Source organism: Setaria viridis, chromosome 2 (genome assembly GCF_005286985.2).
Source record: "Setaria viridis chromosome 2, Setaria_viridis_v4.0, whole genome shotgun sequence".
Classification (NCBI taxonomy): Eukaryota; Viridiplantae; Streptophyta; class Magnoliopsida; order Poales; family Poaceae; genus Setaria; species Setaria viridis.
In genome coordinates, this window is record NC_048264.2 from 7,024,014 (window position 1) to 7,040,189 (window position 16,176).

Sequence of the window (16,176 nt, forward strand, 5' to 3'; positions counted from 1 at the left end):
TGAGAGCTTTGTTTTACTTCCATTTCTTTCCACAATATTAAGCATGAGGGACCCAACCATCTTCAGCTCACAATTCATATAAAACATAAGGATTTGACATAGCCTGAAGGTTTACTCTTTTGTCTATTCATAAAACATACAAGTGTATTCTCGAGAGAACAAAAGAATTGTTACTATTCTGCAAGTCTGCGGGGTGCAATTACTTACAGAAGACAATTGATATATGAGGAATAGCTGGACTACTAAGCATAAGCATGACAAGATAAAGAAAAACTGCTCAGTCTACTCTGGCAAAGTTTCCTAGTAGTGAACAAATCATGATTAAAGATTAAAGAAACATATTAAAAACAAAATTTGATGAAGAATATATAATGTAAATGTCATTGCTTGCCCAAGCAGCAGTCTTGAAACTTGCGACTTATCAACATCCACATACTTAGACCAGTAGCAGCTGTACTTCGAAATTGGAAGATCCAGCCAGGGATTGTAATCCAGATTGTAATGAGCTGTTGCTGTTTCTAAATCCCAGAAATGTCAACAGCTGTATCATAGCCAAGGCCCCAAGACATGGCACGCACAAGGCATGTCAGGTTGTAGGGATTAATTAGTACTGGATGCAAGCTGCCTAATTTTCACATTCTGCAAATAGATCTTCTCTTAGTAAGCAGAACCAACAAAAGGAACTTAAGCAGCTATGTGTAGTATGATCTTTCACAGACAGAAGATACGTAGTGGGCACATGAATTTGAACAATACAATCAGCCACAGTTTTATTGTCACACTACTTACCAAATCCTGCCAACATTGGTACATTCCAGCGATTTTTCGCTACCTGCTCTCCTTCATACAACCATGCCAATTGCAAAACCCGATCCGAAAGCACATGGATCAAAGTTCTCTAAGATCTTTTGGTGTGAGAAGTTGAGATAAGGGAATCGCAATGGAAACTTTCATTGGAGCACCAAAGTGGCATAAAATCCTTCTGTCCATCTTCAAATCAGTAAACCATATCTTGTGCTGCTGGATCTGGGTTTGTGGCATGCATGTAGAACCTTAGGTGGTTAAACATAGACAGATACCTGAGCTTCCTATATTTCATATTCTCAATTCCATGGGCACTTAAAATTTTGTCAATGTTCTCCACATGGACAGCAGCAGGCAAGGTGGATGACTGATAAACCACATTGTCATAGCTGCAAATTAAGTCAACCAGTGACCAAAAGGAGCTATGCTTATGTGGCTTGTTGGCATGTGTCATAGTTGATCAGATCTGACAACTCTCCAGGCTGCAAGGACACTGACTGAAAACAAACATTGCATAGTGGTTGAGTGACCAATCCTCAAGCTGGATCTTCTTCTTCCTTCAAAGCAGCTCCACCAAATACTCCACCATCACACCATCACGAAAATAATAATCAGTCTTCTGCTGCATATGCAGGAAGTACAAGGTGCCCTGATATACGGTACCATAGACTGCAGCACAACTTGCAATCCTGTTGATGCTTCACCAGAGTTGTGCAGAACACTGAACACAAGATCTGAACATTCCACATTGCCTTTTCTTCCCCCCTAGATCACTGCGTAGGAAATGAGGATGACTAATAACTTATCCTTCAATGCCAGATCAACAGGAACTGAAATGGCAACTTTCCAGAGATGCAAAACTAAAGTTCCTCAAACTAACTTCACTATCCATCTGTGCATTCCCAATAGCTGCTTGGTTTTGTCTTGCACACCTCACAAGCGATGCATACAGAATTACAGATACAGGTCAGGTCCTCTTCCTCCTGGTAATGTGCAGTGGTGTCATGGACGGACCTTGGCCACTATCATTATCTGACTTTCCATAAGCCTTTAGAGTAGAACTAGAATCCGTATTTCTGTATCAATGAGAACTGCCAAACTCCATAACCTGCAAGCACAACAGAATCCAGATTTGGTGACTCGGCAGGAGAAGAATGACTCGATTATTCCTGACCTTGTAGAAGTCAGTATAAAAATTCCCTTACCTTGCAGCATCCGGGACAGCTCCCGGGCTGGAGTTCGAGGCCCCAATGGCGCATTTGAGCGCGATAGGGAAGGGGCGCAGCGGATCTGACGGAGGGGGCATGTATCACGAGCTGCTACGGGACGGATCGAACCAGGATTCGAATGCACCTGGATGGCAACGAAGACGACGAGAGCCAGAAGGCCGGTGCGGCAGCGCATGGGAATGGGATACGAGACTGCGGCCTGCGCCTGCGGCCCTAACCCGGCACTAGCCCGATGTGGCCTGGCCCAACTAGGCCCGGGACTATCAGTCACGATGGCTTATCCGTACCGGGCTGGGCCGGGTCGGCACTGCATGCCGAACTGCCAGCCCAGGCCTGGTCCTATGACCTTTTTGTTGTGCTGGGCCGGCCCGCTGGCACGACGGGCACTATCGGGCTAGTGCCAGCCCAAGCACTGTAAGCTCCAGGGCGGCGACGAGTGGTGCGCCTCTCGGCCGCGCCGCAGTGGCCGGCGCGCCTCCCAATCACGAGCGTGGACTCGTCGATGGAGCGGCTGGCGCGCCCCCACGACATCGGTGCCTGATGTGCCCCCACGGCAACGGCGTCTGGTGCACCTCTTAGAAGGCTAGTCACGGGCACGGCGATAGGCCGCCGGCGCAGCTCCTAGCAGGGAAGGGAGGGGGAGGGCAGGTGAAACGAACAAGGTTTTCATTTCTGATAATCCGACTCCCTGTACCCTTGTGATAGTATTTGGATCAGTAGCTATCACGTACCGAACTTATTTCAGCATAATATCATTTCCATACAACGAAATCAAAGTACAAAATTTGATATTTACATCCAAATCAACTCGGAATATGAATACACTACATGCCCCTCAGGTTTAAGCGACAAACAAAACTCATACGCAGCGGTAGCTAGGGCTTCAAGTCTTCATCTTCGATCTTCCCCATCAACCCACCGGCATCCTTGAGCGTAGCAACGCGACCCTTCCTTCAAGAATTCTTCATGATCGTAGTTTTACTCCAATCCATACCTGCATACTTATGAACTGTCCCCAAGGAATGGAATAGGTCCACATCACCATCCGTATGCAAGCTTTAAGTGACCTAATTCTAGTATTCAAAAGTAGACAAGGAGTTGGCTCAGGTTTCCTATGTAGCAGCAAGCATAAAGATTAAACTTCCATATCCATCAACCCATCTCTCGTCACATCGAGAACACCGGGCACCCTGGGGTCCCTATCCCCATTATCCTACCTCCATCACTAGAGTCAATGCGAAAGCTCCCTCCTTTCGCATCTCAACAATTACAGCCGGATCCTAAAGACAGAAGGGAGCAACTTCTCCTCTCCTCGACTGCAATTGCAACTCACCACACTCATATATAGCTAATAGGAAAGGTAGAAATATCCCATAACAATGGAGAGTCGTGATGTCACAAGGTTGTCCATGACCGAGGACGCGGCTATACGTATAGTTTTAACTCTGCAGAGTATGTACACCTGAACCCATCTTGGAGTGAGACAACCGGTGATCAGCCGACTGAACATCACTCTACCGAGTGAAGAACTTGGGAGTTACGATACCATCCTGCATCCGGGCTTGGATGTGATCCCCCGCAGTGGACCATCCTGGAACTATGAAGCACTCCCACCGGGGCCAATCGGGGGTAAAAGAAAATCATGAGGCTAAAGGTCAACACCACTCCCCCTACACTGATACTCTATCCTACGACAGGTATGGTACCACACTTGCTAGTTTCGACTCGGGCCTAAACACATAATTTAGCGAGTGGTGTGCACGTTTAATATATTCCTGTGAAGCATGGTGACCCACTCGGTTTTAGATCGGAGCGAGCTCCTAACTTCCTCAAAGCGACTCCACCACATGGACCGCAACGGTACCCATAATAGGTATCACCACCAACTCCTATGCTCCTCAATCATGTACTCGCAATAAGTACCAAACAGGAAATGTTCGAGAACAGACCCCAAGCCCCCAATCCAAAGATTGGGTTGTGTAAAGCTGACCCCATCAGATATCCCAAAAACTCCTTTTCCTGGTTTTAACCACACACACGCTAAGAATCCTATTCACGATATCCCATACACATGCAAGCGTCACACATAGCATATATATAAGCAATAGGGTAGTAGGTTACACAAGGATTCAAGATATAAAATAGGCTATGCATGGTTTATCATCATATGAAGAATTAAAGTGTTAGCATACTAGTAGCAATGCCTAATGGGTATTCAAATTGAATGGGCGTGAACCTGGAGTTGCTTTCTTCCTCGTAGTGGTTCTTGAACGGCTCCGACTCCAGCTTCAGCTCCGAGTCTCCGACAAGTCCTAATTACACGATTACCATAATTACAGGGGTCTATTTGCAAATAAAATCCAAAAGAGATCCATAGAAAACCCAAACAAGAACAAGGACTAGTCTATCGTGTTCTTCATATTTTTAGAAAATTATGAAACTAGTTTCATAATTTTTGGAGTTAAGATGAATTAGTCATGAATTAGCGTAGTGTGTGCTAGGCTGCGTTCTAGGGGCCAAAAACATGCACTTTGGCACGCGGATGCTACACCGCGGCCACGCAAGTACTTAGGCCCCTCTTGCGGGCTCTACTGGCGGCGGACAGACATGGCGTCACCGGCAGCGGCGGCAGCACGTCGGGGAACGGCTAGACACAGCGGGCGAGGGCGATTAGTTCGCGGTTGGGCCAAGAGTGGCGAGGCAAAGGCTGCGCATTGGGGTTTTCCTAGGGGCTGCGGCGGTCGCACGGTGGCGCGCCCAAAGGCGAGTTCGCGGCGAGCGCTTGGTGTGCGCGTGGCGGTGGCAAGGCATGGCTGGGCGAAGGCACCTGCACAGGACGTGGCTCGATGGCCGAACAGAGGCGGCGCGCGGTGGCATGGCTAGGCGAGCGCGCAGGTCCGCGTATGTCCACAGCCGTAGCCTTGGCTTCGGTGACGGGCGACGGCACAGAGCAGGGCAAGGCCTCACCTTGGAGGCTCGGTGGCGGGCATGGTGCGGTGGTGAGGCGAGGCCGCGCAGGTTGAGGCCGTGCAGGGCGCACAGGGATGTCGATGTAGTCGTACAGGGCACCGGCTTGGCAACAGCAGCATCACGAACGGCTCCAGGCGGCGGCGGCTCCCCTCCTCTGCTCCGGTTCCTCCCCTTCCCCCTTCTCCCTTTGTTTGGTGGTGGCGGTGGATGGGGAAACCCCTAGGGCAAGTGGCTGGCTAGAACAGGGCAAGCGGAGGGGTTTTAAAGTGCTGAGGCTAAGGTTTGGGGGTGCCGGGGTTTAGGTGGACGGCTGGCGATCTTCGAGATGTGCGTAGGAGCGGCGTGGCGTGCATCGGATTGCTCCTAGGGTGCGGGTTGGTGCGTGCTGAGGTCACGGGTACGGCGCGGGGTTCTGGAATGCTCCCACGGCTCCCTTGTCGCGGAGCGGGAGCAGCGCGGTACGGGACGGCGGCAGAGCAGGGCATCAGCGGGAGAGGCGCGAGGTGGAAGGGAAAGCTGACAGGTGGGACCCACTTGTCGGTGAGAGCGAGAGAAAGCGGCGCGGGGCAGGCGTAGGCGGGCAAGCTGGCCGGTTGGGCCGAGTGTTGGGCTAGGGAGCCGTGCTAGCTTCGGTCTAGGCGAGGGGTATTAGCAGGCCGGCGAGGTGAAGAAAGTCGGCGGGGTTCATGGGCCGAGGGGTGGTTTCGGCTCAAGTTAGAGTAGGAGTTTAGTTTGTTTTTGATTTCCAATTCAAATTTGAATTCACCCAAATAAAATCCAATTAAAACCAAATAAAAATCCAACTCATTCATGCGAGGTTCATGACTAAATATTTTTAGTGCACAAATTTTTTTACTAGAGATTTTGGGAAGGAGAAATTGTAGCCTTAATTTGCAATTTACTTTCATGGGTCACAGAATTCAAACAAATTTTTTTGAAATTTCACTTTTCGCAAAAACAATCATCCTACTAATTTTGCGGGATGTTACAGCAAGGGCGGCGACCACCTGTGGGGACGGCGACCAGCAGGGGAGGGAGGGGCGGTGCGTGTGAGGAGAGGAAGGAGGGGTAGTGCGCGTGAGCAAGGGAGGAAGGTGGGAGGGGCGGCTGGTAGGCGGGGGGAGGGGAGAAATGAAAGGATAAGAGTTAGGGTTTCTGCATTTATATGGATTGCTAGTAGGTAGGTTAGGCTGCATCGTGCCGGGCCTGGGCTGGCGCTACGTGCGGAATGGCGGCCCAAGCATTGCCCAATGCATAGTGCCGGGCTAGCACGAGCACTATTCGTCTCGTAACGGGCCGTGTTAGTGCTAGGCCTCGGGCCACCCAGTGGCCTGGCCCATCTAGCCATCTATACATGCGTCGCTGGTGGTGGATAACGCAACAAGTCAACAATGACTCATTTGTTTGTTTAGAGATTTTTTAATTAGAATAAGTTAAAAACATTTTGAGGTCCATGGTTTAGAAGAAATATTATACTCCCTCTATCCCAAATTATAGATTATTTTGGCTTATGCATCTAGATATTGGGTATATCTTAAGTGCATAACAAACTCTATGAATCTAAAAAAGTCAAAACGACCTATAATTTGATACGGAGGGAATAATTAAATAGGCAGATGTATTTTTTATTTGTAATATCTTGATTAGCTTTTGTCAAAATTTGAAGATTGAGTTTTAGTATGACTTATCTACTAGACCATTACTTAACTTAGGTACCTTTGGTTTCTTCACTGAATACTGTGTTACCTTGCCGAGTGAGAATGCACCAAGAGCGCCTTCGGTTAGTAGTTGAGTAGTTGGGTTCCATGTTTCTACTAACTGAACTTATCTCAGTTTGGTTCAACCCCTCGGTTAACCGAACTAACCACAGTATGTAGTAAGGTCCAATAACGAATACTTTCAGCCTAGCCCAATAGCCTTCCTAGCCCTACGTATATAACCTCCACATCACTCTCCACTCCTCAGTCAATCTCCCACCCCACCCGCCCACCCCTGACCCTATCATCCACTCGTCTTCATCACATCTAGGTGTGAGGCGGCCACCCCCAGCACCCGGTCACCCACCCATCGGTGTCGTAAGGTGCCTAGAGCTCGGCTGGGCGCAACCTCGCTCCTCTCCAACAATGGCGACGGCAGGCAAGGGGGTAGCCCGGAACACGGGCCGAGTGAGCCGGCGAGGCGGCGACCGACAACCGAAGCACCGCGCCTTCACAACCCCGCTCCACTCGGACATCAACCTTCGACAGACTCCACTCCTGCATCCCCTCTAAGCTCCATTCGGCACGCCCCCTCCCCTTTGAGGCTCTAACAAGGAACCGTCGGCCGACCGCCCATCCTTGGCTCCTGCTCAAGCTGTCGACAGCCGAAATCCTACCAAAATTTTCTCTTGAGCCTGCTATTTCATTGCCTGTGCAGGCCAGTCAGTTAGTTCAGTTAATAACAGCTCGGTTCTTATTTTGGGTTAGGAACCGAACGGTTCCTATTTTATGAGAACCGAAGAACCGATCAGTTCGGTTTGGTTCAGTTTAACCAAATGCCTAGGGCTACGAGCACAGTGTTTGGTTGAGCTAAATCAACTCGTCTGTTCAAGTGAACTCCACATTGCCCACGCGAGTAAAGCAAGGCTAGGCTAGGTGAGGAAAGCTCGAGAACCTAACATTCTCTTAGTATACATGTTTCAAACTGAGAAATTTTTACTATAAGTAATGATGAGCTAAAGTCATCTTTTTTTTTACAATTAGCATCAAATTAGTAAAGGATTTGTGAGTGGTGGCCTCCAAACTCATGTTCAGTTTGCAACGAAATTGTCGTTACCCTAACACAAAAGATATTTGTAAGCCTCTACCTTCAATCTACATTTCCTCCCTCCAGTTACCAACCAAACGCACTATTTTCTCTATTTTTCCTTTCTAAAATAATAATCAACTTTATACGGTACATTATGCTATTGCAATGGTCATTTAATCCTAATTATAAGAACCTCTAAGGAGGGAGGGAGGGAGGGAGAGGGGGAAGAGAGGGAGAAAGAAAGGGAGGGTGGGAAGGGATCATGAATGTCCCACTGCATTGGGTTGTATAGATTCTTAGTAGACTATCTTTCTCATCTATGGCTGGCTACTCAACAAATCATGGATCTAGGCAAGACCTAAGGGTGTGTTTGGTTAGTGGGTTGGAACGGGTCGGACCTAGATGGACCCATGTTTGGTTCAAAAATGAGGTGGGTTGGGTTCATCTCCATAGGGAATATACCCCTCAGATCCGGGTTGAGATGGTCTGCCCAAATCGAGCGGACCATCTCAACCCATTTCAACATCATCGCTCTCAATGCGCGCCTGGAGCCCTACGCTGCCGGCCGGGCGAGCTCGAGCCCCGCAGCCGCCAGTCGAGCTTGATCCCTACCGCCGTCGGCCGGGTGAGCTCGAGTCCCGTTGCCGCCTGACGAGCTCGAGCCCCGCTGTGGCTGGGCAAGCTCGATCTCCGCCGCCGTCGAGTAGGACATGGGGAGGGGGCACTAGCGTTGTGGGGAGGAAGGGGCCGGGCGGCACAAGAGGGAGGGGGCGGCGGCCGGCGGCCGGCGCACCTGTGCAGTGAATGTCAGTGTTTTATACCCGACAACCTACCGAGGGGTATCCCAAGGTAGTAGATTGGTTGGTGGGGGATTGCCAGACCTAGAACTCAAAGGTAAAAGCGAGGATACAAGAAATGGATTTATACAGGTTCGGGCCGCCTGAGTATCGTAATACCCTACGTTCTATTTGGGGTGTTGTATGTTGCGCCCTGCGCTTGGGTGTTGAGGTATGAGGATTTGGTCCTCTGTTGTCTCCCTTGCTCATCTAGGTACCCCTTCCCTCCTTTATATACTCTAGGGGGCGGGATAACTAGTCGGTTACAAGGAGGAGTCCTAGTAGGATTACGTGGTATGAGTCCTAGTAGGATTATAGAGGAATCCAAGTAGGAGTTCGTCTTCTTCCTTCCTTGCGGGTACTGGGGATCTATCCCCGACAAGCCCCCGAGTGCTTCATAGTCGAATGCAGTAGTCTTCAAGTACTTTTCAAATTCTCGCCGAGTAGTTTTGGTGCACTTCGAGTACTTTGTCTGGCTGAATCTTTAAAGTTCCTCAAAGCTGTCGTGAGGCTATGGTGTGCTCAAGCCTTGTTCATCTCAATATTGTAGTCTTCATATATGGAGGGCGGCGAAAGTCGCACTCCATATGGAGTAGCCCTCGAGCCTTAGGTTGAATTGAAGAATTAGGCTGAGGTCAATAAAATCTTGAATCTTCTTCTTTCGTCTTGAAAAAACTCAACTGATGGGTGTAGCTTATCAGCCCTCAAGCCTTGGATTGATTGAATAATCAATCCAAGGGTAGCTTAGCCTTCACACAAGTCATCATCCGAGTAGTTTTGCGGCGTCTAGCCCCCAAGCTTGTGTACCAGGTGAGCCGTAGGAGCCATGTCAAGTAGTTATTGGTGCTTAGCCCCCGAGTTTGGAAACTAGCTGAGCCACTGGAAGTATTTTCGAGTAGTAATTGGCGCTTAGCCCTCGAGCCTGGGAGCTAGCGGAGCCATTGGAGTTACGCTGAGCATCCTGGAGAGTCGTCGCTGAAGCTTGGCCTGCAAAAAGAGATGCATACATTATGTAGCATATTTGTAGAATTTAGAACTACTAAAATTTATTCAATGATGAATATAAATGTTGTGTGTCATGCTCTTGTTTCGGTCATATTTCTCCTGAGTAGTTAGCCTTTTACGTTTAGGCTCTCATTATCTATTTAGCCGTAGCCACTGCTTGGCGAGATCTTTGTCTCTTGTACGCGTACGGGCGCTGCCGTTTGCACAGCTGAGATCTTTGTCTCGTGTATGTGTGCTAGCATTTAGGCATGACAGATGATCCGAGGCTTTCACGAATTAAGGCATGTTCTGCTTGAGAAGATTAGTGACCTCAAGAGAAGAAAAAAATGATTAGTTCGTATTGCGACAAAAGAGACTGCGCGATTGTGTGTAAGAGTTTGCTGCCCTCCGGCGAATAAAGCGCGTGTTGTACGCAAGAGTTTGTTGCCCTCCTGCGAATAGAGCGTGTGTTGTGCGCATAAGATTTGTGCGTCCTTAGGGTGTTGCCGTTGTGAGCCTCCAGTATTTAGTGCATCAAATCTCTGGCAATCGACTCCAAAATTCAATGTACCAAACCTGTGGCAGTGCCTCCACAACTCAGTGCACCAAACCCGTGACCGTAGCCTCCGTAATTTTATATACCAAGCCTGTGGCTGTCGGTCAACATGCCATAGGAATAGTTGACAAATTGTAGCTCTGGAGGGTAATTACTGTCGAAAGACATACACAAAGAAGTAGTCGGCACGTTGCCCTGCATACGGAAAACAAGCCGAAAATTTATATAAAATTAAAAAGTGACTTAGCTTGATTCGTGGACGATCATCGATGAAGCCATGTCAATTGTTGATGAACCCAACTAGTCGGAATCGATTCCGACTAGTTGTCTGTCACGTTGAATCCGCCCTCGACTAATTTTCTAGTCGAGACGAGTAGTCGAAGTAGTCTGTCCTCGACTAGTTTTCTAGTTGAGATGAGTAGTCGAAGTAGTCGATGGTGTGAAGTCTGCCCCGACTAGTTTTCCAGTCGAGATGAGTAGTCGAAGTAGTCATCGGCGAGCGTCACGACGTATTTGAAGTAGTCGTTGGCGAGCTGGCATAGCGATCTTGCTCCTTACTAAAACAGAGGCAGTAGTCACTCTGCTTCATCTTCATGCACGTAATTAGGAGATTCTAGCATCGATCCTGTAGCTGATTTGATCTTACACGTGCTGCAACTTTGGTTGGAAATCGACGCAGCAATCCGTTTGAGGTTCAAGTTCGATTTCGATTTGCACTCGGTCTTGGAGTATGCTGACTCTGTATCGAACTTGACGATGTACGTGAGTCAGTGATTGCTTCTTCCGCGAGTTCTCACGACGGCGCAATCGTGGAAATCAGATTGGACAGGAACACGAAGTCGCTTGGATCCGCCTTGGAGTTGATGCACTTGCAGCGCAGCAGACTCTGAGACAGAAAAGGATTCATGTTGGTCCTGCCTCGGAAATCGATCCAAAAACCTTTGCAGAATTGCTCTCCACCTAGCACCTACGCGAACTTTCTTTTTCTTTTTCGGCCAACGATGATGGCAGCGAATTTGCTGGCGATGATGGCGGCGAATCTGTTGGCAATGGATGTTGATTTTGTCTGCTCCGATCTTCAACTCGATGAATTGATCTATTGATTCATCTGCACAGAGTGCCAACACATCGCGCCGAGTAGATTGATCTTTAGAATAGGTCCTTCAAACTTGCCCGATGATCTCGACGATCACCTCTACCTGGTGCGCTAGATGTCGGTGTTTTATACCCGGCAACCTACCAAGGGGTATCCTGAGGTAGTAGATTGGTTGGTGGGGGATCATCAGACCTGGAACTCGAAGGTAAAAGCGAGGATACAAGACACGGATTTATGCAGGTTCGGTCTACCAGAGTAGCGTAGTACTCTACGTCCTGTTTGGGGTGTTGTATATTGCGCCCTACACTTGTATGTTGAGGTATGAGGATTTGGTCCTCTGTAGTCTCCCTTGCTCATCCAGGTACCCCTGCCCTCCTTTATATACTCCAGGGGGCGGGATAACTAGTCGGTTACAAGGAGTAGTCCTAGTAGGATTACGTGGTATGAGTCCTAGTAGGATTACAGAGGAATCCTAGTAGGAGTCCGTCTTCTTCCTTCCTTGCGGGTACTAGGGATCTATCCCCGATAGTGAAGAAGGAGGGGCACAGAGGAGATGGAGGGGTGGCGCTCGGGTGGAGCTTGAGCTCCTCCAGGCCGGCGGCTGGGAGGTAGCCGCCGCGGGGGCGGGGAGGTGGCGGCCGGTGGCGGGGAGGAGGCCAGCCCACGGGCGGGGAGGTGGCCGGCGCGCCAGGGGCAGCTAGCAGGAGGTGGCCGGGTGCGGGGGCCGGGTGAAGAAGGTGGAGGAAGAAGATAAGGTGGCTGACAGGTGGGGTCCACAACTGATAGGTGGGACCTGATGCTAATGGTGTTAAAATGGTATCTATTTCATCCCTCTCAACCCCTTCAACCAAACAAAAGATTGGAACAAACCCATCCCTCTCCATCCCTCTCATCCGAACACGAGATGGGTCGATTCCAACCAACAAAAAGGGGTCAGCTCCGACCCAACCCACGTTGTCCCAAAATCAAACACATGCTAAGAATACTATGGACTAGCACTTATATAACAAAATTTAACCAAACTGCAACTAGTAGAAGGCAACTAATTTATGTTGTAGATATATTTTGTTCATGCCAAGAAAAGGTGCCTATTGTACTTAGTAAAAGAAAAAAGTATGCTTTTGGGAATTTGCTGCAGTACTTAAGTTCAGATGCTCTGCATCAACAGAGTGAACACAAAGTTCAGATTAGGATGGGCCTAACTTGTTGCTTGGATGACTAGCTGAACTAGTTGCTATTTGCTAACCCATGCATTTGCACAGGTAGACTGATACATGTTTTTTTATAGTGCTAAGATTCACAAGGAATGAGCATATACCCACGTTATTGAGGTCGTATGCATCTCTATATAATAATTCCTATAATATCTAACTGATGCATACGTGTGTTGAGTGGTGAGAGCATGGTGTGGATAGAGTGTGAGATTTTTCTTTTTTTTCTTTTTGAAAGGAATGTGGCAACAAAGTATAGCTAATTTTTTTACTCTACTTTCTCGCCACATTTGGGATTCACTTAAACACAATGCAAGAGGGCAAACAAATAACTTGACAAATCTTCTGGTTTACTCAGGGTGTGTTTGGTTGCATGCACACATGATGCCTGCATGGATGATCCTGCATAGGATAGTTCAATCAATTTGCTTGTACCATATGATTCATTTTAATTAATAGAATAATGTATTAAGTGGGATGGCCTCATCCTGGATGAGTTGGTACAATTTACCCAATCAAACAAAATGATCATTATTATTTTGAATCATTTCATACATGAATCAAATGATACAACCAACCAAACACACCTTATTTTATAGACTATCCAAACTCGTGCTACCTCATAGAAATTAAGTGGCACTACAAAACAAACAACTGGTGCGTTGGACCACAACCACCTGGATCTGTCATCATAGGTGTTCATTCCAAAAGAAACACCTGGATCAACATCTTTAAAAGAAAATAGATTGCTGTTGCTGACAGTGTATATAATGAAGCAGTCAACATGACGATTGATGAATAGTCTATATATAGCCCCATATAAATGCTGGTTATGGTAACTGGCAAATACAATATGTGGGTTGTTCTGTGACAATATAATTTACCACACAAGTACAAAACTACATAACCATGTGAATGAATAAGAAAATAAAGCAAATCTGTCCGAGTATAACAAATAGCCGGTAAAAAAAATGGCAATTTGCGAAACTGCTCATATAATAAGGAATAAATTTACTGAGAAGTAACCACATTAACATCCAGCAAGGAGCGTCATCTTCCTCCCGAGAGACCAGACATAGTGCCAACGCTTGATTGATGGGATATGATCATGACTGTGTCTAACCCTGCTTTACATGCTACATCCATTGGTACAAACTCAGGAACAGGATGCTGGCCTTCAAGGTACATCATGACTTGTTGCATGCTGGGTCTTGCATTTGGCAATGGATGTGAGCACCACAGTCCCAATCTGAGCACTACACATGCCTCATCAACATTGTAGTCACTTTGGAGCCTCCTATCCACTGCCTCCATGAGTGACCCATTGCGCCAATGCTCAGTCAGCCAATCCACCAATATGAACGGGGTGGTGTCTTGTGCTCTTCCCTCAATGGGCCTTCTTCCACAGGCAATTTCAAGGAGGAGTATGCCAAAAGCGAACACATCAGTTAGAGGGGATGCTTTACCTGTACGTGCTAACTCCGGAGCTATATAACCGAAAGTGCCAGCCATGCGTGTGGTTTGGGGATCTGTTCCATGGTTGTATAACCTCGCCAAACCAAAATCACCAAGCCTCCCATTCATATCTCTGTCAAGGAGCACATTGCTTGCCTTGATATCTCGATGGATGACAACTTGTTCCCAGTATTCATGAAGGTAGAGAAGGCCTGATGCTGTACCTTTTATGATCTGGAACCTCTCGTGCCAACCTACACAACGCCTATCATCACTAGTATATAAGTACTTGTCAAGACTACCGTTTGGCATGTACTCATAGACCAACATGAGCTCTCCTTTACGTCGACAATAGCCAAGCAATTGAACGATATTTCTATGTCGCAGGCGACCAATGCTAACAACCTCGGCAATGAACTCTCTCATGCCTTGCCTTGACTCATGGGACACCCTCTTCACTGCAACCTCCGTCTTAGATGTTGTAAGTACTCCCTTGTACACCTGCCCAAATCCCCCTCTACCGATAAGATGCTTGTTCTTGAATCCCTCTGTAGCTTGGAACAAATTCTTGTATGAGAACCTATGAGGTCCATACTCAATTTCCCAATCTTCCAAAAGATCAGCACGCTGCAATCGCCGCCTCTGTATAAGTAGAAAGATGGTGGCGCCCATTGTAAGGAAGAAGGTGGTGATAACTATTGGCAAAACAATCTCCATGACCTTGGACTGAACCTTCAACTCAACACGAGGAAGCTTTGGTAGTCTGGCCATGTCGATAGCTGGAGCAGGTCCTCCCATGCCAAAGCTCAGACCGAGTACGTAATGTTCTGTTCTAGTAGCGATGCCTGTTGAGGCTGAAAAACCTACATAAGCTGTCTCGGTAAGTACTGTTGACAGGTCGTATGTGGTTGATATCAGTGGAATTATGGGTTTAGCGGTACTGAGGGGTGCAATTGTCACATTAATCCGGTTAGTCTCTCCATCATAGTCCACCCACACTTGCATTGCCTCATGGCTACTAAGGGACAGTTGCACAATACGGTTATTTTTATCAAAGAAATAGGGTGCAACAGATTCAATGGAGTGGAGACTGTTGATGTCAATTCCAACATGGTTGTCGTTGATGTCTTCGAACTCGTAACTAAGGACAGTATCGAGCTCAACAGCAAAGAGATGATTTCTCGGATCACCAATGTTAGCCGCACTGGTGAGTCCTAGGTACTGGCTCGAAAGTGCATCTGAAAAATTCTTGCTTGGGGCAATAAAGAAGGCCATACCATGTCTGCTGCGATTGGGAGCGTCCGAGATGATGCCAAACACGAAGGTGACTGAGAAGGATTTAACTGTGTTGTTTCGGGATTTGTAGAAGCGCAACGGAGTTGGGTAGAACGCATGCCCTTTGAGCCGGTCCGTTCCATTGGTAAGCTTCAGAAGTCCACTTGGTGTGACTGTGGCCTCGCCGTCGATGGTGAAGTTACTACCGGTGAAGCCGCTGTAGACAAATTGGTCATCACCGGCGCCATAGGAGACTGCCAGTGCAAGGCCAAGGAAGAGGAGGCACATACGCTTCATGTCTAGCTTGGGTGTGGGCTATAACATGGCAATCGCAGCAAGGATGCAGGAAAGAAGCATGCCGAAGGTCATACAAGAGCCTGCCGGCTCGCGCGTGGTAGACTAATAATGTATTGTTATCTTTGCAGCATGAGTGAACGTCACAGTCTTGAGTTGTTGAACGTCACAGTCGTGGTAGACTAATATATACTTTCAGAATAGAAGAAAAATTTAACTGCATGTGATTCTTCACCCAACGTTTTTCAAATTGATAAATCTTTAGTGGCGGAGCATTTGGTTGTTTCAAAATATATAGACCTTCGATGTACTTTATATCTGGGTTTATTTTAAAGAAAAAACTTTATAGCACAAAATCCATCGCATTTCAAGTTCTAATCTTAGCAGCTCAACACATGATTTTTTAAACCTTTAGTGTGCTCTAACTAAAATCTGTGACCCTATCTGGGAAAGAACCCGGCCATCTTCCAATGTCCAGTTCAACACATGGACTTTTTCCAAATCTTTTTGGGAAAAAAACCTGGTCCTTTCGTTGCTTAACCAAATATTAACTAGTCCCCTCTTGATGTCGCCAGTCAACGGTAGACCGACGTGTTAGACCCGTTGGTTTCTCATGCCAATCAAAAAGGTAACAGGAAAAGTCGCCATGAGCTGTTGCGATTGCAACCTGCAGAGAACG

General features: G+C 47.6%; 1 protein-coding gene and 1 pseudogene across 1 annotated transcript; both read right to left on the reverse strand.

Moving 5' to 3' along the window:
• Positions 1-92: 92 nt before the first annotated feature.
• LOC140221805 (polygalacturonate 4-alpha-galacturonosyltransferase-like) lies at positions 93-2,564 on the reverse strand (annotated as a pseudogene).
• Positions 2,565-13,258: 10,694 nt separating this feature from the next.
• Positions 13,259-15,587, reverse strand: LOC117844947 (L-type lectin-domain containing receptor kinase SIT2). The gene has a single exon (XM_034725801.2). The coding sequence runs from the start codon at positions 15,498-15,500 to the stop codon at positions 13,524-13,526; it is 1,977 nt and encodes a 658-aa protein (XP_034581692.1). The 5' UTR covers positions 15,501-15,587; the 3' UTR covers positions 13,259-13,523.
• Between the last annotated feature and the right edge of the window lie 589 nt (positions 15,588-16,176).